The sequence below is a fragment of the Borostomias antarcticus genome (assembly GCF_949987555.1).
Source record: "Borostomias antarcticus genome assembly, chromosome: 6".
Lineage (NCBI taxonomy): Eukaryota > Metazoa > Chordata > Actinopteri > Stomiiformes > Stomiidae > Borostomias > Borostomias antarcticus.
Genome location: NC_140239.1, coordinates 15998012 through 16024309, shown reverse-complemented (window position 1 = coordinate 16024309; position 26298 = coordinate 15998012). Strand labels below are relative to the sequence as shown.

At 44.2% G+C, this 26298-nt stretch overlaps 1 protein-coding gene across 1 annotated transcript in view; it reads right to left on the bottom strand.

The window, feature by feature from the left end:
* rasgrf2b (Ras protein-specific guanine nucleotide-releasing factor 2b) overlaps positions 1–26298 on the bottom strand; it is a gene marked incomplete at both ends in the record, with an annotated part of 308695 nt that overhangs the window by 89305 nt on the left and 193092 nt on the right. Inside the window, 6 exons of the mRNA XM_084439496.1 lie at positions 2134–2270; positions 2969–3035; positions 10749–10909; positions 14631–14749; positions 16085–16194; positions 16293–16486. Of these exons, the coding sequence (XP_084295622.1) occupies positions 2134–2270; positions 2969–3035; positions 10749–10909; positions 14631–14749; positions 16085–16194; positions 16293–16486 (788 nt within the window). The remainder of the gene's footprint in view (positions 1–2133; positions 2271–2968; positions 3036–10748; positions 10910–14630; positions 14750–16084; positions 16195–16292; positions 16487–26298) is intronic.

Sequence of the window (26298 nt, the reverse complement as noted above, 5' to 3'; positions counted from 1 at the left end):
GAGGATGTTATATATACACTAGAGAGAGAGAGAGAGGATGCTATCTATACACTAGAGAGAGAAAGGATGTTATCTATACACTAGAGAAAGAGAGAGAAAGGATGTTATCTATACACTAGAGACAGAGAGAGGGGATGCTATCGATATACTAGAGACAGAGAGAGAAAGAGAGAGGATGTTATCTATACACCAGAGAGAGAGAAGATGTTATCTATACACCAGAGAGAGAGAGGATGTTATTTATACACCAGAGAGAGAGAGGATGTTATCTATACACTAGAGAGAGAGTATGTTATCTATACACCAGAGAGAGAGGATGTTATCTATACACTAGTGACAGAGGGAGGATGTTATCTATACACTAGAGACAGAGAGAGGATGTTATCTATACAATAGAGACAGAGAGAGATGTTATCCATACACTAGAGACAGAGAGAGATGTTATCCATACACTAGAGACAGAGAGAAAGAGAGAGAGAGAGAGAGAGAGAGAGAGAGAGGATGTTATCTATACCCTAGAGAGACAGAGAGAGAGAGAAAGAGAGAGAGAATGTTATCTATACCCTAGAGGACAGAGAGAGAGGATGTTATCTATACACTAGAGAGAGACAGAGAGAGGGTGTTTGTGTGTGTGTGTGTGTGTGTGTGTGTGTGTGTGTGTGTGTGTGTTTGTGTGTGTGTGTGTGTCTGTGTGTATGTGCATGTGTGTGCGCATGTATCTGTGTGTATGTGTCTAGTGTGTGGGGTGTGTACTGTATGTGTGTGTATGTGCATATGTGTCTGGTGTGTGTGTGGGTGCGTGTGCATATGTGTCTGGTGTGTGTGTGTGTGTGTTTATGTGTCTGGTGTGTGTTTGTGTGTGAGTGTGCATATGTGTCTGGTGTGTGCGTGTGCATATATGTGTCTGGTGTGTGTGTGTGCACCTATTGTATTTATACTTTGCTACAGTTCCACTTTGGCTTCAGCGCGAGATTATGCTCTTAGGACCTTATCTACAGTCTATATATGTCTATATGCAAGTTTTGCATATATAAAAATGTGTGCAAATGCCTCAATACCCGCAAATAAATGTGCAAGGTGATCTATGAACGGTGTGCATGGAGGATTGCGTCCTTCAAATGCGAAGATTTGCACGCTCGATCTAATTAGTACTTTTGGCCGAAATTAATATGTAATGAGGGGCGTGCCTACCCTAGCGTGTAAAATATGGGAGGAGAAAATGCTAATGCATAATTGTAGCACACGCTCAGTGACCTATAAACCTTGAAAGAAGTTTTAGTGATGGTATTTGTGTTTTCTATTTAATACCTTCAAAGGGCAGGTAGGCTATAGTACTAATTCCTTCGTTGTGAGGAACTGTGCTCTCTTTTCCAAGTTGCGAGATGGCGACTTTGGAGATGGCTGCTTATAGGTAACTCAATTTGGAAAGGGTTAGTCTATAAGGTTACAAAAATCTACTATGTGCTATTTTTGTATTTATTCATTTTAAGTTAATTATTTTCCCTCACAGGAGATCTGGGTTATTTCCTCCTTCTTGTGGTTCTATAATGTTACCGCCGAGCCACAGTCTCATGCTAGAGGGAATAATTGTATTATTTTTATGTTTGTGCACTGCAGTATGCTTAACTATTATTTCAATTTGCAAAACGTTTGGCTAATCAGAGTCAGGCTTCACGTAGGCAACGGTAGGCTTGTTTAACTTTTATAGGCTGTCAAATAGGCCAATATGCTATGCTTTTTTCCCCAGGTGTGGGTCAGGATAAATGAATGGGTGTGTGTGAGCCGAGGGAGGGGGAATCCAGTCTCATCTTAGGCTAATGTTCTCCTGATAAGTGTTTAGTTTTAGGTTCGGTTAACCATTAGTTTTAGGTTCGGTTCAATTATCCTTGATAGATCACCTGCAAAATGCATTCAGACTTAACGTGCAATCTGAAGGACTGCCAACGTAATGCTGCGCTCTTTATCTGGAATCTTAATAGATCATGCTCTTCGTCGCTTGTTTAGAAAGGAGATGCACTCGTGAGTTCTGGTGAGTAGTAGTACACTGACTTCCTACAATAAATGCAATTATTCTAAGTTGCTTTGGATAAAAGCATCTGACTTTAATGTAATATGACTGTAATGTAATGTTACCTGGCTGATGTCACTGGTCCAAGCAGCCTTCTCTTGTCGTGACGGAGCCAGCAGCACCACAGTGAAGGATGCACACTCGGATGGCTCCACCACCAGCTTAAAGTCCAGCTGACCAAACACCTGGCCACCTGACCTAGCTACACACACACACACACACACACACACACACACATATGCACATCACACATGCGCACACACACACATATGCACATCACGCATGCGCACACGCACAAATGCACGCGCACACACACACAACCACTATTAGTAGATTAGGTGTGTGTGTGTGTGTGTGTGTGTGCTTGCTTGATGGTGTAATGCATACAGGTGTGTGTGTGGGAGTGTGTGTGTGTGTGTGTGTGTGTGTGTGTGTGTGTGTGTGTGCGCGTCACCCAGAGGAGGGTTAATGAAGTGCTGATGTCATAGGATCAGATGTGACATTTTAGGGGACAGCCATTTGATATTTAAAGGGGAGTCAGGTCTGCACTTTTACTCTGTGACACTAATTAAGGCTCACTGGCTGAGCCTTAACAAGACAGTCTGGCACACACACACGATGGGATTGAGCACACATTCACACACACACACACACACACACACACACACACACGATGGCAGAGCAACTTCAAGTTGGGATTGAGCACACATTCACACACCCACCCACACACACACACACACACACACGCACGCAGTAGTACTGTAAATATGACAAATAAACATGTGCACAAACACACACACACACACAAACACACACACACTCATGCATGGTATGTTACTCACACACACACACACACACACACACACACACACACACACACACACACACACACACACTCACCCTCCTCATCACTGGTGTCAGGCTCCTCTATGAGAGTACAGTCGATCAGGGAGAGGACTCCGCCTTGCTGTGTGAGACAGAGAGCATGGTCATCACCCATTGGATGTGGGTGTGTGTGAGGTGTGTGTGCGTGTGTCTGTATGTGTGTGCGTGTGTTTGTCTGTGAGTGTGTGTGTGTGTGTGCGCATGTGTATGAGGTGTGTGTGTGTACTGTATGGGGTGTTATTTGTGCCACTGAGCAGACCGTTCGATTGAGTGGTTGTGCGTGGACGTTGGTGGCTTTAAAATCGTCAACGTCTATACAAGCCTCTGCCCTCACGAATCACACCAGCGTATCTCCCAGTCTTCTCCCACTCCTGCCGCTATGCTGGCGACCTCAACTGTCAGCATAAGGACTGGGGGTACAGCACCAATACATCTGACGGAGAAAACCTAGCTGCTTGGGCAGCTAACAACAGCCTGGCCCTGCTGTACGATCCCAAGGGCGCAGCCAGCTTTGTCTCAGGTCGCTGGAAAAATGGGACTAATCCTGACTTGGCGGTCCCAACATCGACCATCACTGATAACCATGCCTAAACCCGTGGACCTCGTCCCAAGCGAGCCGGTGAAGCGATGGAACTTCCGAAAGGCCAACTGGAAATGCTACCGCCTCCTTACCCATACAGTAGATCCACAAGGTGTCTCCCACCACCTAACTCCAACAACGTGGACGAGGCATACCGGGAACTCTGCGGCATACTGGTGAAAGCGGCTAAAAAATCCATCCCACGTGGATGTAGGAATAGCTACAAACCGTGTTGGGATGCGGAGTGTGAGAGTCTCTACTGTGCCTTCCTCCAGGCCCCCCCAGGAGCTGAGTCAGACAGACTTGCCTCAGCCCTGCTGTCTAGACTCAGCCGAAGGAGACAAGAGCACTGGGAAGAGGCCATTAACTCCATCGACTTCTCACACTCCAGTCGCAAGGCATGGAGCATCCTTAACAACCTCACTGGTAGGTCTAGACACCCCCGTCACTGCCCCATCTCTGCAAAAAAAAAATCGCATCACAATTTGTGAAAAGTGGGACATACGAGGGCAAAAACCGCAAATCATCACATCTTGTGGCAAAAGAAGTGTCTGACCTCTGGAAGGCCACAACTCCTAGCGGCGGTAACATCTCCAGCAAATTCACACCGGAGGAGTTCGCTGCTGCCCTCCAGCATGTAAAACCAGGGAAAGCTCCGGGGCCTGATTCTATCTGCCCAGAGATTATACTTTATACTCGATGCCGCGCCTGCCTTGAAGTCCTGGTTAAGAGCGTTTCTCGAAGAGCCCTAGTTGTCGCGATCCCTAAGCCGAACAAGCCTGAAGGGGACCCCAAGAGTTACCGCCCCATCTCTCTGTTATGTATCCCCTTCAAGATCCTTGAGCATCTCATCTACGCCCGCATCGAATCAATCATCGACCGCTGCTCCCACAGGAGCAGGCTGGGTTGCGACACCAGAGATCGACCGTAGATCAAGTCACTTTGATGACTCAAGACATTGAGGACAGCTTCTCAGCTAAAAAGAAGGCTGGAGCCATCTTTATAGACCTGACGTCTGCCTACAACACCGTATGGCACCGTGGCCTCACCTGCAAGCAGCTGCCGGACAGGCATATGGTCAGCATGATGAGGCGACTGGTCCGATCAGGCTGGGGCTCCGGGGCAAAAACACTGCGTACGCGTCTACTCGACCAGTGAATACTGCACACTAGTCTGGTGCCACAGTGCTCACACCTGCCTCATCGACCCGCCTATCAACGAAGCCTTGCGCATCGTGACAGGATACTTGCGTCCCACTCCTGTGGACAACCTTCCCATCCTTGCAGGCGTCCAGCCGCTGGCCTCCGCCGCACAGGAACCACAGCACGTCTCGCTTGCCAGGCCATGGAGCCTAACCACCTGCTCCACGACAGGCTCACTGTAACAACAGAGCCTCCCCGGCATCTCAAGTTGAGACACCCTTTTGTTCCTGCCGCACAGAATCTCCTGCAGCAATGCAGAGATCTTAACATCAGCGAGGCAGGATGGGCGGGCCACACCTGGTGTGCGGAGTGGGAGGCGAACACCTCCAGACTCCGTGATTTCATCCTGGCTGCCGGTCCTTCCCCTCCCGAGATGAACTTACCCAGCGTGGGTGAGGCTTAATCGCCTCCGGACCGGCATTGGATGCTTCCGCTCATCGATGCACAGATGGGGCTTGGTATACTGTGCGGTGTGCGAGTGTGGCGCCGAGGAACAAACCACAGACCGCGTCACCCAGGACTGTCCGATATATTGGACACCCAATGGAATGCATGGCCTGACGGCTGCGGATGATGAAACGGTGACTTGGCTCCTGGAGGTGTGCCTGGAAAAATAGACCGGATGACCCCTCACCCAGGCTCGGGGTGGTAGAAGGATAGCCCCTCGGCTCCGAGCCTGGGGGGGAGTGAAACATCGATACCCACACTAAGAAGAAGAAGCATAGTCGTGACCAATGTCGTTAGCTTCCACGTGAACTAACAAGCACCGGCCCGTGATCAATGACGTTACGAACATCACCACTAATCAGCATCTGCAGAGCTAGATGCACTTGTCTTTAGCGCTGCTACGTGAGTACAGTATTAGCAACTCGGAGCTACAAGAGTTAACCTCCGCCAGTCACCCCATCACCATCGGAAGGTAAGCTGCTAATTATCTTGTTAGCTACGATACAGGTGATGGTATTATTTCTGCTTTAGGTGGTTTAAGATAATCGATATATAGCCAGCCTCATCAGTCTCTTTGATATGACAACTTTGCTTAATTTTGCTGAAACAAAGTTTAAGTTCTGTTATAAATTATTATTCTTGCCACCATCATTTGCCTTGTTAAGCCTGTTCTCTAGCTTAGTGCAGTGATAGCTAACTATTTGTAAGGAAACTAACGTTAACATCCATGTATCTCTGGTATCGCAGGCTAGGACATCTGATCCAGATCTCCCTCATCCACTGACCTATTCGCCCGGCTCTCCACCTTCCGATGGCGACAGGGAGACGGACGGAGCTCCAACTCGCTAACAGTCACGTAGCTCCGAGTCGCTAACAGCCACGTAGCTCCGAGTTGCTAACAGCCATAGGCACATAGAAGCAAGCCCGATTTAATGCACGGGCTTACCGGGTCTTAAGCCCCGGGGCCCGAGGTGTAAAGGGCCCAGAGCCTGGAGGAAAAAATGCCCTGGATCCAGGGCTTCATAAAAAATAAAAATCTGTTTTACTGCGGGGGGCGCGAACGACGTCCGTGTTTCGAGCGAGCTCAAGTTCAAAGCTCAGCTAAGCGCGATATGATTGGGTCTGCGACTGGGATATTTGCATAAGAGTGATTTGATTAGCTGGTTTATTTGACTAACGTTCGAGCTGCAGCTTGAGGGAATTTTACGAGCGTCTTCGATTTGAGAGATAGCAGCCATGTCTGCATATAAAGTGAGAGCGGGGCCACGAAACGCAAAAAAATTGCAAAAAGAATTGAAAGAGAAACACAATTACTTGAAAAAATACCCAAATTAACTGGGTATTTCAGAGTAGCTGGGGCTGGGCCTGGAACCCCTGCTGCGACTACATCGACCGATCAGTCGGCTGCAGTTAATAACGTTGTGTAGTATATTTTTATACTGTATTATATCAATACATTTGTATTACTCTCATGTAGTAATCAATTTACTAAGAATAATGAATAAACTTCACTTTAGGTAGAACTGTGTTATTATAACAGGTTAGTGACAACAGATGCCCTGTCCTGAGTAAACATTCCTTTGTCCCTGAGTCAATAAAGATAACACCTCTGAAGAAGAAGTCAGTTAGCCTACAGTTGTAACGTGATCTTAGGAGGACACAGGAAGAACCCAAAATTGCCCCATGTCCGAAGGGGGGCAGAGCTCAATGACCTGTTGACCAATTACAAGACTAGTTGATCAGATCTGTGTTAATGAACATCCCTTGTATGCAAATTTGTTTGTCATGTGATATTTGGCCTGAAGCCAGGACATATAAACTGGTCACCTCGTAAAAGAACTTTAGTATTGCCTTAGTTTTGGCCCTGTTAGGCATGCTCAATAAATTGATGATTCGACGATTTTGGTCTCCTTGAAGTTCTGTTTCACAAGAAGAAGATGCATCCGAAATATACAACAGTTGCTCCTGAGGAGACATCAGCCACAGGTTAGCAAAGTTAACGTTAGCAGGCTAAGTTAGCGAGCAGCCTTTAGCACGTCAGCTATTTTGAGTTTCTGAACAAGAATTGTAATGTTAACAGGGCTATACTCAAATACGAGTAATGTTAGCTAGCTAACTGCTATGTTAGCTAACCTAGCCCGGCTGCACGCCAGCTAGCTAGCCACCTGCCAGTTAGCTAGCCACTCGGCTAGCTAACTAGCTGGCTGTGCAACCGGGCAAGGCTCTATAAATTAGCATGTCTAAATTGTGGTGCTTTTATCAAATCCTGCACCAGAAGATGATTCTACTGGAGCCCCAGAGGACGAGTCGACGATGACCCCATCGGCTGTTGCCACAGCCCCAGCAGGTTAGCTAGCTAACGTTAGCAGGCTAGGTAACTTTAGTGTAAGTATCAGCTGCATAGCGCAGCTATTCTAGCATCATCAGATGTAGGCCTAACCAGCATTTGCAAAATGCAAATTGGCATTTTTAATTTAAGGTGGTGCTTTTGTCATGTCATACAGAGGAATCCAGCACTGGGACCATATCAGCTGAACCCAACGTCCCTCCCCCAGCGGCAGCGGACAAGCCACATCCACCCTCGCACACGAGCACAGACCCAGGAGACTGGGGGAAAATAGGCGAGGAGGCAAGGGAATACTGGCTGAGCAAGGGGCCGATCCCTTGCCAGAACAGAACGGCTGACTTTTCAGCGTCTGAACAGATATACAAACATCAGAAGCGATGCTTTTCTAAAAGCCTATTCTCACGCAAACTTGTAAACGTGAAACTGTGCCACGGGATTGGCTACTGTATTCTCCTTCCAAAGGGTGTTCATTTTGCTTTGTTTGCTATTTATTTGGGGATGACAATGGTACAAAGTTTGCCACTTGTGGCTTTAACGACTGGAAACATGCGAGAGAGCGTGTTGCGGAGCACGAAGGCTCACAGGCCCACCGCAAGGCAATGCTTGTCTACATAAACCGAACAACGGAGAGGGGACAAATTGACTGTGAGCTGCGCCAGCAATTTGAGGCTGAGTGTCAGTACTACACCGAGGTGCTCAAAAGAGTTGTAGCCACTGTGACATTTCTTTCTGAGCGTGGGCTTCCATTGAGAGGGGACACACATACATTTGGTTCGCCCAATAACGGTAACTATCTGGGGTGTTTAGAGTTGATCAGTCAATTCGACCCGTTTCTGAGAGAGCACATAGCGCGTTATGGGAATGCAGGAAAGGGAACACCTTCATATCTTTCCTCAACTATATGTGACGAGTTTGTGCAGTTAATGGGGGAAAAGGTCCTATCTGAAATTATATGTAGCATTCAAATAGCAAAATATTTTTCCATTAGTGTAGATTCTACTCCAGATGACAATTGCAGGGGACAGTGCTATGATAATGCCAGCAATATGTCAGGAGCTTATAAAGGCGTTCAGTCGAGAATAAGACAAGTGAACCCGCTGGCTGAATGGGTACCTTGTGCTGCCCATACGTTAAATCTAGTTGGCGTAAATAGTGTGAACTGCTGCCTACAGACAGACGAGTGTTTCACATTTATTCAAGGTGTATTCAACTTTTGCTCGAGCTCTACATCGCGGTGGCAGACTGTCACTTCGGGCCTTGAACCAAACGACAACAAAAGAGTTCAGACGCTCAAGTCACTCTCTGACACACGATGGTGTGCGCATGCCCAGGCTACCCATGCCTTATGCCTGAACTATAACAACATCCACAACTCGCTTACTAAAATTGCTGAGGATTTAAATCAAAACGTGACCACACGCAACGAAGCCCTGGCTCTATGCAGACAGATGGAGAGGCTAGAAATCGCATTCCTATGCAATCTATGGAACACTGTACTCCACCGTGTCCAGAAAACAAGCACCAAACTCCAAGAAGTTGAACTTGACCTTTCTAGTGCTGTGGAATTGGTACGGTCACTCAGGGATTTTATCGCTGGGCTACGGGATGAGTTTGACAGGTTCGAGTCCGCTGCAACAGAGCTGTCACCCAGTGTCAACGACACATATAAAACAGACAGAGATGACGTAAAAAACAATTTGATAAATCAGCTGAACCAGATACAGCAATGATCGGCCGAGAAAAGTTCAAAGTTGAAGTTTTTACATTGATAATTGACAAACTGGTGGCTGAACTTGACCGCAGGTATGAATCATATGAATCGTTGAATAAAACATTTGGATTTTTAAATAAAATAAGCATTCTCTCGCCTCAAGAAATTCGCTCAGCTGCAACAGTGCTCCAGAAGAAATATAATGCGGATTTGCAGGATGACTTTATTGAAGAAATTGTACAGTTCAAAGAATTTATATCAAACAAAGAATATACATGTGCGCGGGCCTTGCTTCAAATCATTAAGAAGATGGACTTGTCATCAGTTTTTCCAAACACGGATATTGCTCTTAGGATTTATTTAACTCTTCCTGTATCAAACGCCTCTGGCGAGCGCTCCTTTTCTAAACTTGGTCTGGTCAAAAATAGACTGCGTTCTACAATGGGACAGCAAAGACTAAATCACTTGACATTGATGTCATTGGAAAGTGATATTCTTAGAGCCTTGGACTTTTCCGATCTAATTAAAGACTTTTCTATGCGTAAAGCCAGGAAGAAACCTTTTTAAAGGTAAGAAACTTCAGATCAAAGTAGGCTAAGGCATCATTAGCCTATTTTATTTGTATGCGGTTTTTAATGATCAATACTGGCTAGCTATGTCAGCTTGTGAGCTGTTTCATTATAAGGACTTGTGTTGGTGAGGGAGGGCAAGTGATGTCTGCGTTCAGAGTAGGCTAATGTAATGTTGGTGCTTATTGAGTCGTGCACTAGAGTGGAGTGTGCCTATAGGGCTGTAAGCCTCGCTGAGGAGTAGGCCTAGAAGTTAAATTAGTAGGCAAAATCTTGACATGAATTTGAAATTTGGATAATGTAAAAACCAATTAATAATATAATATTACCTGGATAACCAATAACCATTTATTGTTTTGTAAATGAAATAAAACATTACCAATATCTCCTCCTGTAAAAAGATTGCCATAAAGACTGCTTCTCCTTTGGCATATTGTAGATAAATGACTTGAATGCCAATATTGTGCTTTGAAAATGCCCTAACTTTTTGTATTTCGTTTTTTACACACTGTTCACTAATGTGACTGACGCATGATTTCCCTTTGCATAATGAATAAATATTCTGAAATGATATTTCCTTGTCACCGTTGTTTGCTTTGAACTAGCCTGTTAAGTTGCAGAGTTTGTTACAATATTGTGAAATCATCAGTGGTGGTGATGGTAGCCTACTTTTACGGGGATGATGATGGGGGGCCTTGGAAAATGCAATAGCCCCGGGGCCTATGGGTGCCTTGATGCGGGCCTGCATAGAAGTGCTCAAGTCTGTGCAACTTGCTCAGCAGCGATGTTCGTAACGTCATTGGTCACAGTGCTTGCTAGTTCACGTAGAAGCTAGCGACGTCCGTCACGGCTGTCTGCTCAGTTAGCAAATAAGTGGCACAAATAAACCCCCCATAGTGTGTTTGTGTGTGTATGTGTGTTTGTGCGCGTGTGTGTCACCTTGAGAAGGTGCAGCTTGCCCCCAGAGCTACGCGTGCAGATGAGGAAGTGCTTGGTGAACAGGAAGCACTGTCTGTCTCCTTCCTTCTTCAGGGAGAGAGAGCCCAGACGCACCTTACTGAGCTTACCTCGCTCTACTGACGGCAGCTGGATCAGAGTCCCTGGAGGAGGAGGGGGCGCAGAGAATGAGGGTCAGAGAGCGGGGGGACAGAGAGAAGGGGGAACACAGAGGAGAGTAGGAGGGGTAGAGAAAAGAGGGGGAGGCATGGCTCTAAGACCACTCCTGATGTAGGTTTGCCTGGTGTTCAGTGGTATGTCACAGGGATACATATGCACATGCACACACACAACCCTGTCTCACACCCTGACAAAGGTTTGGCTGGTGTCCAGTGGTACATCAAAGGGATACAGACTAGGGCTGCAACTGCAGTGACTATTTTACTAGCAATTAGTCTAGCATTAGATTAGTCGATTAATTGAATGACTCATTTAACAATTATTCTAACGATTATCCAAAATAAATACAAAATTTGTCTCAATCAATATTTTATTCAATAATCTGCTCTTAAAAACAAAATAATGAAGAAGAAAGAAAGTAGCTGCACTGCAGGAAAATGCTAAGTTAATTTGTAGCCAAACAATTTAGGTGGCGATTGATTTGTTTAAAATGTAAAGTGCATTTCAAATAAAATATATAATAATAATAATAATAATAATAATACTTTTAGCTCTGTGTGGGTAGTGACAGATTTTCAAATGTTATTTTACATTGAAACAAAACAGATTTTTAACCACCCAACTGAAGCTCTGTGTTGAACGTGCCTTTTTGCTTTAGATTTACAGATCACAACCGTTACTAAGATCGACTGAGACAACTACAGTCCAATCAATGTTTAATCCCCACGCATACTTTATATTGTTTGTGTTCTGAAAGGATTTAATGTTTAATTAATTAACATTTAATGTAACGATGTCATGTCATTGACAGCTCTGACCAGCATTCGTACCAGGTGACAATGTGAAAACTATAGGCAGTCGAAAACGGGTATGTGATGCACTTTTTTTTTCAACATTATATATATTTAATTTTCTTCCATTTGCATTAAACATAGTTATACACTAAACATGTATAAACACCCCTCTCTCCCCACCCCCACCCCTACAAACATTTCCAGGGCACAGGCAGAAAATAAATAAATAACAAAACAAAAAATAGAATAAAAAAATAATAATACTCCATAAAGTATCTATGTTTGCATACATTTACAGGTGAATAGTAAAGAAAGTAAATAAATATAGGCTATACAGTACAAAGACCTACACGAGGTATGGCACTTATAGGTGTCATTTTAACAGTTTCATTCAGATTACCTGATTACCTCAATCTGATTACCTTCCAGGAATTGCATAAAGGTGTCCCATATTTCTTTAAATAAACCCAACTTATATGGGTATATATAAATCAACCACATAGGTTAGTTTCTCTAAAGCGAGGCAGGCCGCCATTTCCCTCAGCCACATTGCTTGTGTGGGACCATCCATTTTAGTGCCATCACCCTCCTAGCTTGAAGCATACACATATTAACCAGGTGTGCAGACTTACGACTCAGTGAAACGTGGTCAGGAGAGATACCCAATATACAGAATTTCGCCTCAAGAGGGATCTCTACATCAGAAATATGTGAGACAAGACTAACTATGTACATCTTTCCAGAACATCTGGATCTTGTGACATTCACACATACAGTGTAGCAAAGTACCAATATTATCATTACATTTAGTACAGTTGTTAGGGTTATACTTTTTTAGTTTTTTTCAGTTTTACAGGTGTCACATAGGTCCTCATAAACCATTTATGTTGTATCAATTTCAATGCAATGTTGATAGTCTACATCTGGGCCTTCACACAAGCCTTTCCCCATTCCTCCTCAGTAATATCTATTTTAAAATCATCTCTCCAAGCATTGAGTCTTGAATATGAGTTGTCTTTTGATTTGGACCGCAATAAAACATAAAATACTGACAGTTGGCCTCGAACATCCATAAAATTGAGTGTGGTTTTCTCAATAGCTGACATAGGTGGCTTCTCTAAAGAATGGGTACGTGATGCTATAAAGTTCCTTAACTGCAAGTATTTGAAAAAGTGCTTTTTAGGAATGGCAAATCTGTGAACCAACGGTTCAAAGGACATTAGGTTTCCCTCTGAATATAAGTCAAGGACTTTACTCAAACCTTTACTTGCCCATTGTTTAAATCCACCATCAGCTCAACCAGGCACAACGTTGTTGTTACCCCAGATGGGGGAAAACTGTGATAGAGCAGCGGCGTCTCCTATATGGGCATGTGCCTCATGCCAAACAGAAAGGGTGTTTTCAACAAATGGGTTTTTAGTCTGCTTCTTAAGATCCTTAACAGGAGCAGAGTAGAGATATGTCTGAAGAGATAGACCCAACGTTGTTGTGCGCTCCATAGTTAACCACGCAGGAGGATCAGAGGGAAAAAAATAAAACATGGCTGAGCGCAGCTGAGCTGCCCAATAATACCATTGTAGATTAGGTACCTGAAGTCCTCCTCTATCATAGGGCAGAAACAACAGGGATAGTCGCAATCTTGGACGCTTATTGTTCCATATAAAATTCGAGGTATAGACTGAAACAGATAAAGAAATTTAGGTAGGATTGACATTTTGATAATATTTATACAGCCTAGCATAGAGATGGGCATTGCATCCATCTAGTCAGAGACTCAGTTACAGACTGCAGCAAAATGAGATAACTTTTTTATGGTTCAATATTCACCTTTACTTGCTATTAGTTTATGAATTGGCCTTAGCAAGACCCCAAAAATGACATGAGACTGCATGAGACCCTGTGAATTTATTATTTTAGAATTTCGGTGTACTGGCTAGTACATTGGCGGGAAATCTTGTGGTGGAAACAGAAGTGACACGTTTTGCATGTCACAATATCAGGAAGAAAACAAACACTTCGTAATTTAGAGTTACCTGGATATTCTGATTGATAAAGGGATTCATAGAATGTTCTAAAGGAAGAGTTTACTACAACAGTTACATTTTCTAGGTTGATCTTTTTTTTTTTTTTTCTAGGTTGCTATCATTCTGATATAGGTCTAGCTCCAACATTTTTATTTGGGCCTCAAGGTCAAGTAACTCTTTATAATGCGTCTTGGACTTGCAGCTTGTATAGCTTATCATTACTAGTCTGATCTGTATTCATAATGAAAAAATTGTCAATATTACTACTAAGATATTCAAGAAGGTAGAGGGAGGACTGTTGCGCCTAGTATTGTCCTTCTTAAAGTTGTTGGTGGAGGGTGCGGTGGTCAAAAGATACAAATGTAGGAGACTCCTAGTCTGTAGGAGTCTGTAGGAGCCCTGTGTAAGACTCGCATACCTCCAAATATGCCAAAGAGAAATCTAGGTGAGAGACTTAGGAATAAGTTGATGAATGATTTAATAAATGCTCATCGTGAACAGTGCTCCGGTGCTAAAAAATAAAAAAGTGAACAAACGTTTCGGTCATGAGACCTTCATCAAGTGTCATCTATATTTTTTACCACCCGAGCACTACAATCCTGTGACCGTGACTCCAAAATATGGACCGTGACTCCAGATAAAAGGTGCAAGATAACATTTATATGGCCTAAATAAAAATAAAAACAATTTCCAAACTGCTAGTTTTGACCGGGCGCAACCATCTTACTTCTTTGCAACATGTCAATGCACGTTTTGCAAGTTGATGTGTTTACGTAGTCGATGACATTGACTATGTCGACGTGTCGCCCCGGCCATAATACACACACACACACACACACACACACACACACATACATACACACACATACACAAGTCTGCTGGCCTACCCTGTCTGACAAAGGTCTGGCTGGTGTCCAACAGGATGTCACAGCCCTCCACGATCATCCTCTCGATGGCCAAGTTCTTCCTGATATTCTCCGTGTCGCTCACTTCATCATGCATCACCCTGGACACACACAAACACACCAGTTGTCATTACATTTACATTGATCATTAAGTTTATTGTCTCTTTCGTACTGTAGGGTTAAGGTCATGAATGGTTTCAAAGCTACTGTAGGGTTGAGGTCACGGAGGAAAATGAAATGCAGGTCTATAAATGTTCTGACCCATAAGTGGTAACATTGCTAAAATAATCTTGCTTGCCTGTGTAGCTTGATGTGGCTTTTCTTTTTTAATCTTTAATTGTTAGATGCCTAATAGGGTTGCAAAGGGGTGGAACATTTCCAGTAAATTTCCGGAAACTTTCTATAAATTTACCATGGGAAGTTAAGCGAGGGAATTTAGGAAATTTAGACCTTTTTGTGTGCTTTATTTCAACATTTTTTAATTTTTATTTTATACTTATTTAGGATTTTATCCCGTTTTCATCCAATTTGGTAGCCAATTGATCTTGACCTAGTGTCCAGTTACCCCCTACTAGCTGTTGAGGATTCGTCACACAACCCAGCCGGTCGGCAATACGAAGGGGAGATACAACTCCTTGACTTTCAGCTCGCAACCGTAATTCCAGCACCAGACAGGGTTGCTGTTGTGTGATGAACCCTCAAGCCGAGATTAAACTAACCACCCTCGGGGAGCGGTGGCCCAATAGGGATCCAGCCATACTCGGATCTGTCAAGACCACCAGTTCCTGGTGGGCATCTGCACTGCAACACAATGCATTACACCGCTACACCACTGCAGACCCCTATAACAGGGAACTTAAATGTAGCCTACTGTAGTTGGGGAAGAAACATAAAATGCAATTCTAATTCTTACAGCATGATGTTGGTTAAAACAACCAGATTTAATGCAAATTCAGTTGAATTTAAACCCTGTACTGTGCATTCATCCATCACATGTGCAGTGCATTCATCCATCACATACACAGCTAATTCCTAGCATCCTTCACACTAAGAGGGCAGTAGAATCCATTAAAGTTATACTCACAAATAGATTAAGCAAAAAATGTCATTTGTATTAGAAATGTTTGCCTGCATGTCTGCTTATGACAAAACAAAATGGTTATACAGTATGTATGTCTGTTTATGATATAGTTGGTATAAATAACCCCAAACATCCCAGTTAATTCCCGTTAATTCCTGTTTATTCCCATGGAAAGTTTCCAACTTTGAATATTCATGGAATTGTGCAGCCCTAGTGCCTAATGTACTGATATTATGTATTATGATGTAATTATGTGTGTTTCTTGGCCAGGTCTCTCTTGCAAAATAGATTTTAATCTCAATGAGACGAACCTGGTTAAATAAAAGTAAACACACACACACACACACACACACACCTGGACAGCTCCTCCAGTTTGGACTGGGCAAACTCCAGGCTCTTGCGCTCCACATGCTCATGTGGTGTGTGAGCCAGCAGCTCATGGAGGGTGATGATGTAGCGAGGGATCTGGGAGAGAGAGAGAGAGGAGGATTCCACAGGTGAGAGGTGGTGCTCAAGCACTGAATAGCGGAGATCAAGTGAGTGAGTGTGTGTGTGTGTGTCACCTGGAACATGGGGTAGGTGAGGAAGGTCTCCAGCATGCGTCCCTCACAGGCGCCATTGGACTCGTACTGCTTCAGCAGCTTGTCGAAGTCCCGGTTCTGCTTACAGTTGGCCAGAACCTGCAGGCTGTACTGGTGGTTCCTCACAAACTCCTGGTAGATGTTCAGCATGGGCAGCAGGATGTCAAACAGGTCCGCTGGAGAGAGAGAAGGTGGGGGAGAGAGAGAGGTGGTGGGGGAGAGAGGTGATGGGAGAGAGAGAGGAGGAGTGGGAGAGAGAGGTGGTGGGAGAGAGAGAGGAGGGGTGAGAGAGAGGAGGGGGAGAGAGAGGAGGGGTGAGAGAGAGAGAAGGGGGAGAGAGAGGTGTTGGGAGAGAGAGAGGTGGTGGGAGAGAGAGAGGAGGGGGAGAGAGAGGGGTGGGACAGAGGGGGGATGGGGGAGAGAGAGGAGTGGGAGAGAGGTGGTGGACGAGAGAGAGAGGAGGGGTGAGAGAAAGGAGGGGGAGAGAGAGGGGGATGGGAGGGATCCATGTTAATGTAATTTTATTTATATAGCACCATTCATACAAATCAATGTAGCACATAGTGCTTTCTATAAAAAAAAAGAGATAAAAGCATGAATCATATAAACAGATTTAAAGAAAGAATCAAAGTAAAATAATAATAAATAAATAAATAAAAAAGTAAAATAGAACAAATACTATAAAACCAGAGGATACCAATGATGAACAGTGGGGATCTCGCTTGGAGGTTACCAGGGTCTCAGACATTCTCAGGTCCTCTGGCAGGAGGTTCCAAAGGCTGGGGGCATACGATCTGAAGGCTGCCTCCCCATCCCTCTTAGCCCTGCCTCTAGGAACCATTAAAAGCTCATTGCCAGAGGACCTGAGGGACCTACTAAGTGTATATTTTAAAAGCATATCTGATATGTATTTAGGTGTTTGATTGGGTAAGGATGTATAGACTAATACAATAATCTTACAATCTATTCTAAAACTAATATGTGACCAGTGCAGTGATTTTAAAACTGGTGTGATGTGAGCCCTCCTTCTGGTTTTTGTAAGAACACGTGCTGCAGCATTTTGAATCAGTTGGAGTTGACTAATCGCCTTTTTTGGTAGGCCAGACAGGAGAGCGTTACAGTAGTCCAACTTGCTAGTAATAAAAGCATGTATTAGTCTTTCAGTATCAGTCTGGGAGAGGAAAGGTTTCATCTTGGCAATGTTTCTTAGGTGATACAATTAGGTCCTTGTTACATTCTTTATATGGGCCTCAAAGCTAAGGTCAGAGTCCAGCATGACACCTAAGTTTCTTGCCTGGTATTTCGTATTCAGTGACAATGTTTTTAAGTGCACAGATAGTCTCTCTCCCTCTTTCATACTTTTCGCCAATTATCAATATTTCCGTTTTGTCCTGGTTGAACTAAAGGAAGTTCTGTGACATCCACACATTTATGTCAGCAATACATTCTGTCAAATGGTCAATTGAGCTGTAGTCGAGGGGTGTCACAGAAATGTAGAGCTGGGTGTCATCAGCATAGCTATGGTAATTCCCTCTCATGACATGTACAGACTGAAAATTAGGGGCCATAGAATTTATCCTTGTGTCTGTTTTTTTTTATAGCTGTGGTCACCAAGGGCGATGAAAAACTCTCGGCCAGTTAACTTCATTGTAATTACAGTATTCTATTTTATCTTAGAATGAGGACTCACCAAGGGAATTGTTCAAAGTTGTTGGAAGTTCAATGCTCAACCAAGCTTTTGACAGAGCGAGGAAAAAGGTGCTCTTCACTCAGACGATAGAGAAACATTGCTTATCTTCGTTATCTCTTCTCTCTCTTCGTTATCTAAATCTTTGGTTCTTCCAAGTCACTGTTGCAGTCAGTTATCACTAAAATCAGATGATCTACAGTTCTCTTAAATTCACTCGCAACTCACTTCAAAAAGCTTAAGTTCTGTAGTGTAATTACCTGAGCAGGCTCACCCTAATTTGTAATGGGCTGCACTTGCACACGAACTCTGCCCGAGACTCTGCTAGGATATTTAAGTCAGATCCGGGAGACGGGCAAGGCAGAACGGGTGCGCAGCGGTCAAACCCCTTTTCATTACAGGACTCATACTCACCCTGGGGGGTGGAGTGTTAGTGATCAGTTTGAGTCACTGGTACAGAAGAGCCAGTCAGCCAGGGGGCTTGTGTTTATTAGTAAGCGAGTTGGGGCCGATCATTTAGGAGTGTTGCCCAGCTCCGCCCGAGTGATTGGAGTGTTTGGCCTGCTGCCACACTCTGGAGAACTTGTTCCTGCGTCGCCGATGGTCTTCCCCCAGACAAAGACTCAAACACCATATTGAGCCACATTGGACAGTCACAGTCAACCGCTCCGACCCCAGGGGGGGGTCTGGAAGAATCGGAAAGTTACATGCGTTTTTAATTTACCTACCTTTATCTAAGTGTGTGTAACTCAGGTCCTGTGTTGGCCATGTACATTTCAATCACTGTGTGTGTAACTCAAATTCTGTGTTGGACGTGTACATTTCCTAGCCTATTCGCACACGCTTTCGAAATGCGCAGTTGAGGAGACTATCATCAAATGGCCCAACCCTAATGTAGGCCATCATCATCAGGTCGTCCACAGACGGGTCCCCCATCTTTGTCTCCAGTTATCCTGGTCCTCCATACACCCGGCGATGTCATCGGTAGTCTCCACTCCCATATCCGTCTTGATTATGTCCACAAATGTTTTGGTAGGACGTTCCGTTCAGTTGACCCAAGAGCCCAGGTATTTGAAGTCCTCGGCCTCCTTCAGAGCAGTACCTTCAGCTTTCATTAGGGGCAGATATTCCAGGGTGTTAAAAGTGATGTCCTCAGTTTTCTTGGCGTTCAGACCAAAACCCACCTTGCCACATTCCTTTTCTACTCTGGTCTGCTCTTGTGCTTGCCTCACGTGGTTAGGTATCAGGCTGATGTCATCGGCATAGTCCAGTTAGGACTACAGCGGGATACCTTCTCAACCTCCTAGGTGTTAAAGTGAAGCTGAGATCTTCCCTGGATTGCCTGCCTCAGTGCGTAGTCCAGGACTATTATAAAGAGGAAGGGTGCGAGGGTGTCCCCTTGTAACACTCTCACCATGTCAAAATCCTCGCTGTTGCCTATCGTTAGACTTATGGGGAAACAAATCGTTGAATCTCTGGTTTGAATAGGCGAATCTGATTCGACTCAGAGTCGGGGACAGCCCTAATTAGCACACACACACTGACATACTGTATAAACTGGTCATGATGGATACTCTGGAGAGGAGCGTGTTGATGAGGCTGCTAATGGATTAGTGAGCTAGAGAGAGAGACAGCTGATGTTGGGAATGAAAACTCTAGCTTCAGCACATTCACACTGAATAGTCTGGATCTGGAACTAGGACCCTGGGACGAGAGGAGTGGGTATGAGAGGAGAGTGTCTGTTCAGCGGCCTGCTCCTCTTTCTCTCCCTCTTCCCACCTCAAATCAATTTCAATTGATCTCTCTCTTTCTCTCCCATCTCACCCACTCCATCTCTCTCTCCTTCCCTCTATTTCTTTCATTTTCTCTCTCTGTTCCTCTTTCTTCCTTTCATACTCCCTCTTTCTCGGTCTCTCTCTTCTTCCCTCACTCCTTCTTTGCTGCTCTCTCTCTGATGGCGTCGTTGATGGATGTGTGTCTTTGTCTTTGAACAATCCCTCCTTTACAGCCGTTTCCGTAGTGATGCTTATCTGTGGAGGTGGGCCGCTGATGGGTTCTAGGGTGTGAAATGATGTGATGTCTTTGTGTCCAGGCTGCCTGTCAAGTGTGTGTGTGTGTTTATGTGATGTCTTTGTGCCCAGACCACCTTTGTCTGTCAGGTGTGTGTGTGTGTAGTTGTGTGTGTGTGTTTATGTGATGTCTTTGTATCCAAGCGCCTCTGTCTGTCAGGTGTGTGTGTTCATGGTGAGAGATGAGAAAGGAAGATGGAAGACAGAAATGCAAGGAAAGCTGTTTTAATGTATGTTTGTGTGTGTGTGGGTGGGTGGTTGTTTGTGTGTGTGCGTGTGTTAGAAAGCAGTTCTAGACGACAAGGCCGATGTTTGAATAAGAGAGGCGCATCAGCTCTGACGACATGACCTTGACGACATGACCTTGACAACAGGGCAAAGCCAGAGCTGGTCTCCGGCCACTGGAGACCTTAAAGTCGCACTCCAAGATTTGGAACATTGTCTTGCTTCGTCAATCATCTAGACGCCTGCTGACTCATTAAAACCGTCTTAAAATTCACCGTACCGTTCTTGACACATCATGATTAGCACTGTTAGCAATGCTACACTCAGCCCGCCCTACCACGTGGTCAGAACAACAACGACAGTGGCAGAGACGGTACAATAATATTACAACTCGCAACCATGAGGGGCAGTAGAACACTGCTACAGGGGCAGTAAACTCCATCCAAACCACCTGGGCAGTCGCGTTCTCGTTGACAATCTGCGTCATGCGGTGCTGTTGTCCCCTCTTGCGTATTGACGTCCGCTGTGTTCATTCCAACTCAGCACACCCCCCAATCGCTCTCTCTCTCCCCCCACCACGCCCTCTCCCCGTGTACATGTGCTAGGCCTGTACCCCCTCCCCACCCACCTACTGTTTTTAATATCACAACCAGGATCACTGACAGAGCTCCTTCTACTGACACTGAATCTATGAAGCGATCTCCAAGATATTTACGTTCCCTACGTCCTCTGTCGGCTGCAACCAGTGTGACTCCTAACACCACTTTGAATATGGCTCTGATTAATGCCAGATCGCTAGTGAATAAGACTTTTATACTGAATGACTTTTTCACTTCTCGTGAGCTGGATTTTATGTTCCTGACGGAGACCTGGCTACATGTCGGAGAGTGCACACCTTTCTTCGAACTCCTCCCTCCCGATTGTACTTTTCTCAGTGGCCCACGGACCACCGGGAAAGGTGGTGGGCTTGCATGTGTTTTTAAATCCAGTTTTCACTGCTGCCAGATTCCAGCTGTCACCTACTCCAGCTTCGAGCTGCAGCTCTTTGAACTGAACTCCTCTCCTCCCCTGCTTTGTGCAGTGGTATATCGCCCACCTAAGTACCACACCGATTTTATCCAGGATTTTGAGAACTTTCTGTCTGGAACTATGATGCATTATGATCACATTTTAATCTCTGCCGATTCATGTTTGCTGTGAGTCCAGTCCTCTGGTTAAAGACTTCTTGTCTCTGATTGACTCTGTAAACCTCACTCAGTGGGTCTCTGGTCCGACTCATGAAAAAGGGCACACACTAGACCTAGTGCTATCCCATGGTTTAAACGTACAGTATGTGTTAAAGACATATGCGAAAGTGTGTGTATTTCTGACCACATGCCTGTTATATTTTCCACTGTGGTCCCATGCTCCGTAGTTGCTACCCGTCCCCCCATATGCCGATGTCGTGCTATTAACACTGACACCTCGTTGAAATTCGCTACAGCTTTTTATGACCGTATGATCTCAACTATGAATGGAAATAGTGCCCTCAGTGTTGAGGAACTTGTCGCACTTTTTAACTCCACATGCACGAGCATCCTGGACTCCATCACCCCCTTGAAGAGCAAACGCCCCAAAGCACTTGCTGAACTGTGGATTAATGACTATCCGTGCGCTCAGACGCTCATGCAGGCATGCTGAGAGAAAGTGGAAGAAGGATAAGTTGCATGTTTCAATTGGGATCCTACAGGCCTGTCTAATGCAGTATCAGAGAGCCTTGAATGCTGCTAAAACAGAGTACATTTCAAATCTTATCTCAAAGAACATTGGTAACCAAGGTTCTGTTTAATACCCTGGACTCTCTTGTTAACCCTCGGGTTACTGCTTCTGTTGTACCTTCGCCTGCTCTCTGCAATTATTTTCTCAATTTCTTTGTTGATAAAACTTAATCTCTTCGCTCTGTACCCTCTAGTGCTGCCCTTGCCCCCTCTATGCCACCTACATGCCCAGCTGTTTTGGACGAGTTTAAGCCCATACCTCTGTCCTCACTGTCTGGGACTTGCGGCCAACAAACTGCCCCTCTGACAGTGTTCCCTCTCGCCTCCTAAAAGAGGCTTTTGACTCAGTTGGCCCGTTCTTTCTGGTTTTAGTGCATGCCTGTTTTAGTTCAGGACTCTTTCCAGCTCTGTTTAAAAATGCCATAGTGCAGCCACTAATCAAAAAGCCAAGTCTGGACCCCACTGTTCTTTCAAACTTCAGGCCCATCTACAAACTGCCCTTTCTGTCCAAGCTGCTGGAGAAAGTAGTTTCTATTCAGCTGCAATCTTTTCTAGAGAAAAATGATGTCTATGAGAAGTTCCAGTCTGGTTTCAGACCTCGTCATAGTACTGAAACCGCTTTGTTAAGAATGTTCAATGATCTTGTCTTAACTGCTGATTCTGGGTGTGCTGCTATCCTGGTAACATTAGATCTAACTGCGGCCTTTGATACTGTGGATCATAAGACCCTTCTATCCCGCCTAGAACAGTGTGTTGGCATTAAAGGTGCTGCCCTCAAGTTACTTCAGTCATACTTGACTGACAGGAGTTTCGCTGTCCACTTAGGGGAGTTCTCCTCAAATGTAGCCCCCCTTACCTGTGGTGTCCCGCAAGGCTCCATCCTAGGCCCTTTATTATTTTCCTTATATATTCTGCCACTGGGTTCTATGTCCCGTAAACACAATGTCTCCTTTCATTGCTATGCAGATGATGTCCAAATTTACCTTCCGTTGAAAATGAAATGTCAAGATTCCCTCAAGCCTCTGCTAGCTTGTTTAAATGATGTTAAGACCTGGATGGATGTTCATTTTCTCAATCTTAATGATAGGAAGACAGAGGTTATTGTGTTTGGACACTGTCAAAAGGACTCTGTTGGTGCTCTAGGACCCCTAGCTGCCAAGAATCGCTCTTTTATCAAAAGTTACGTTTGATAGTGCTTTTAAATTTGACAAACAAATAGCCTCCGTAGTAAAAGGCTCCTTTTGCCAGCTAAGGCTCCTGTCCAAATTAAAGCCCTACCTCTCTCCAAATGACTGGAGTTTGGATTGGAGTACTGCAATGGTCTGTATGTGGGTCTAGACCAGCTCTCCCTGCGACGCCTGCAGCTAGTGCAGAATGCTGCTGCCCGCCTCCTGACTGGTACAAAGAAGCGAAACCACATCACACCGGTGCTGCTTCCCTGCACTGGCTCCCTGTTCACTTTAGGATTGCCTTTAAAATACTGCTCCTTGTCTTTAAGGCACTGAATGGCCTGGCCCCTCAGTACCTAGCTGAACTTCTCCATATTCACACCCCAGCTAGAGCACTGAGGACATCACACAAGCTTAAATTGGATGTCCCAAGGTCTAGGCTAAGGTCTAAAGGCGATCTAGCATTTGCAGTGGCTGCCCCGAAGCTGTGGGACAGTCTGCCGCTACAAATTCGGTCTGCCCAGACCCTAGACATTTTTAAATCACAGTTTAATTGTCTTATTGTCTTTGGAGCCAAAGAAGAACGATTAAAAGTCAGTGCTCAACTTCAATCAGTAATGCTATAAACCACAAACGAAGCCAGAAATCTTGGTGTAGTCATGGATTCAGACCTGAATTTCAACAGCCACATTAAGGCAAATACAAAGTCAGCCTACTATCACCTGAAGAATATATCAAGGATCAAAGGATTTATGTCCCAGAAGGATTTGGAAATACTCCATGCATTTATCTTCAGTAGACTCGACTACTGTAACGGCGTGTTTACAGGTCTCTCTAAAAAATCGATCAGACATCTGCAGCTGATTCAGAACGCTGCTGCTCGAGTCCTCACTAAGACTAAGAAAGTGGAGCATATCACACCAGTTCTAAGGTCTTTACACTGGCTTCCTGTCTGTCAAAGAATTTACTTTAAAATACTGCTGTTGGTTTACAAAGCACTGAATGGTCTAGGGCCAAAATATATTTCTGATCTGCTTATATGCTATGAACCATCCAGACCCCTCAGGTCGTCTGGCACAGGTCTGCTTTCTGTCCCCAGAGTTAAAACAAAACATGGAGAAGCAGCGTTTGGTTTTTATGCCCCACACTGGAACAGAAAACTGCAGGTCTGCTGCAACTCTTGGTTCTTTTAAAACAAGCCTGAAGACTTTTCTTTTTGCCACTGCTTTCTAAGAGGAGTTATGTTTACCTGTATACTGCACTGTAACCTTTATTCCTGTATTCTATTTGTCCTGCTTTTTGTTTTAAATGTCTATAATGTCTTGCTTTTTGTTTTAATGCTTTTAATGTGTCCTGCTATTTGTTTTAAATATCTATAATGTCTTGCTTTTTGTTTTAATGCTTTTAATGTCTCATGTAAAGCACCTTGAATTGCCCTGTGGCTGAAATGTGCTATATAAATAAACTTGCCTTGCCTTGCCTTAAGACTCACCTGTTTTCACTGGCTTTCTGAGGCTAGTTAAGCCATACATCCCTGGCCCTGGTATGACTGTGTAGTTTTAAATGGTGCACTTTTATATTCAGTATTGTTTGTATGTATTGTCTGTTTTGATTTTATTTATACTGTAAAGCACTTTGGTGCAACTTCGGTGGATTTTAAATGTGCTATATAAATAAAGTTGACCTTGACCTAAACTGCTACAGTGTAGTAGGCTACAAGGCTTCTCTGACAATCTGGTTGACGTTGCTTACAATGTAGGCTACGTTTCTCAGTTTGACCGGTCTGAATTGCAAACTGCTTTTTTGGATTAGCTACAGCAGGGACAGGATTAGCTACAGCAGGGACAGTAGCCTACATAAAATTGGTTGAGGGGCTATCATTTTAGCAACTGATCGGACTTTATTCATTCTTTAGATTCAAACCCGGAAACTCAGAAATCCCTCATTTTCAACCCCTATTTTCAATGATGCAATCAGAGTAATGACATTAAATATACAATCAATAAATAGCACTAAACCAGTGAGGACTATTTCATTTCAACCCGTATTTACCAACGCATTATACATTTATTTGATTCAAGGCACACCCAAACATGGCCCAAGTGGTACAATCGTGTTACAGACTTGTAACATGAGGCTTGCGGGTTCAACTCCCTGTCCTACTGTTTCAGGGTAGTACCTTTAGAATTCTATTAAATTGTTAAGAAGGAAAGACGTATTATTTTCTTTTATTTCTATTATTATTATTATTATTATTATGTCATTACTTTTATTACGTAACAACTTAACAAGGATGATATAGTAGCCCATCCCTCAAGGTCTGTAGCTGTGCACAAGGACTGTGCACTGCACTATAAAATAGTCAGGCTTCTGCTTGTGTATCTGACATCCCAGTGCTGATTAGTGATAGGCCTAGCCTTCCCGTTTCCTCAGCATATAGGCCCATTAGCTACAATAACCTAGTCAGACAAACCATTCATTGTCAGTTAATCGTCCATGCTTCACCTGTCACCTCTTCTGTCAAAAGGTGCCTATTAAATATAAGGTCTCTGTCTAACAAATCATTTAACTGCCAACAGTTTATTATGTCACATTCATTTCTTTATGATCACTGAGACCTAGCTAAGCCTGGATGACGATGTTGCTCTGATTGAAACCTCACCCCCTAACTTCTCCTATTTTAACTTGCCCAGACAAACGGGAAGGGCGTGGGCATTCACGTCTTTTCTAAGAAGGACCATACATGTTCTCTCATCTCCTTTGGAGACTTCACTATGTTTGAGATTCTCTGTTTTTTTTATGAATAGCAAAGACTCTGCTCTCTGTGTGTTAAATCATAGACCCCCACAACAGAAATCAGGTTTTATTACTGAAATTTCAGAACTCTTATCTCTCATTACCCAGAGATTTGATAATATAATTCTACTTATAATTCTATTCTTCAAAATCCATGTCCGCTGCCCTTCTCACTCTTCTTCTGCTGATTTCATGAATCTTGCTGAGTCATTTGATTTTACACAGTTTGTGAATCGGCCCACTCACTTGATTTAGTGCTCTTGATTTAATGCTAGATTCAATCAT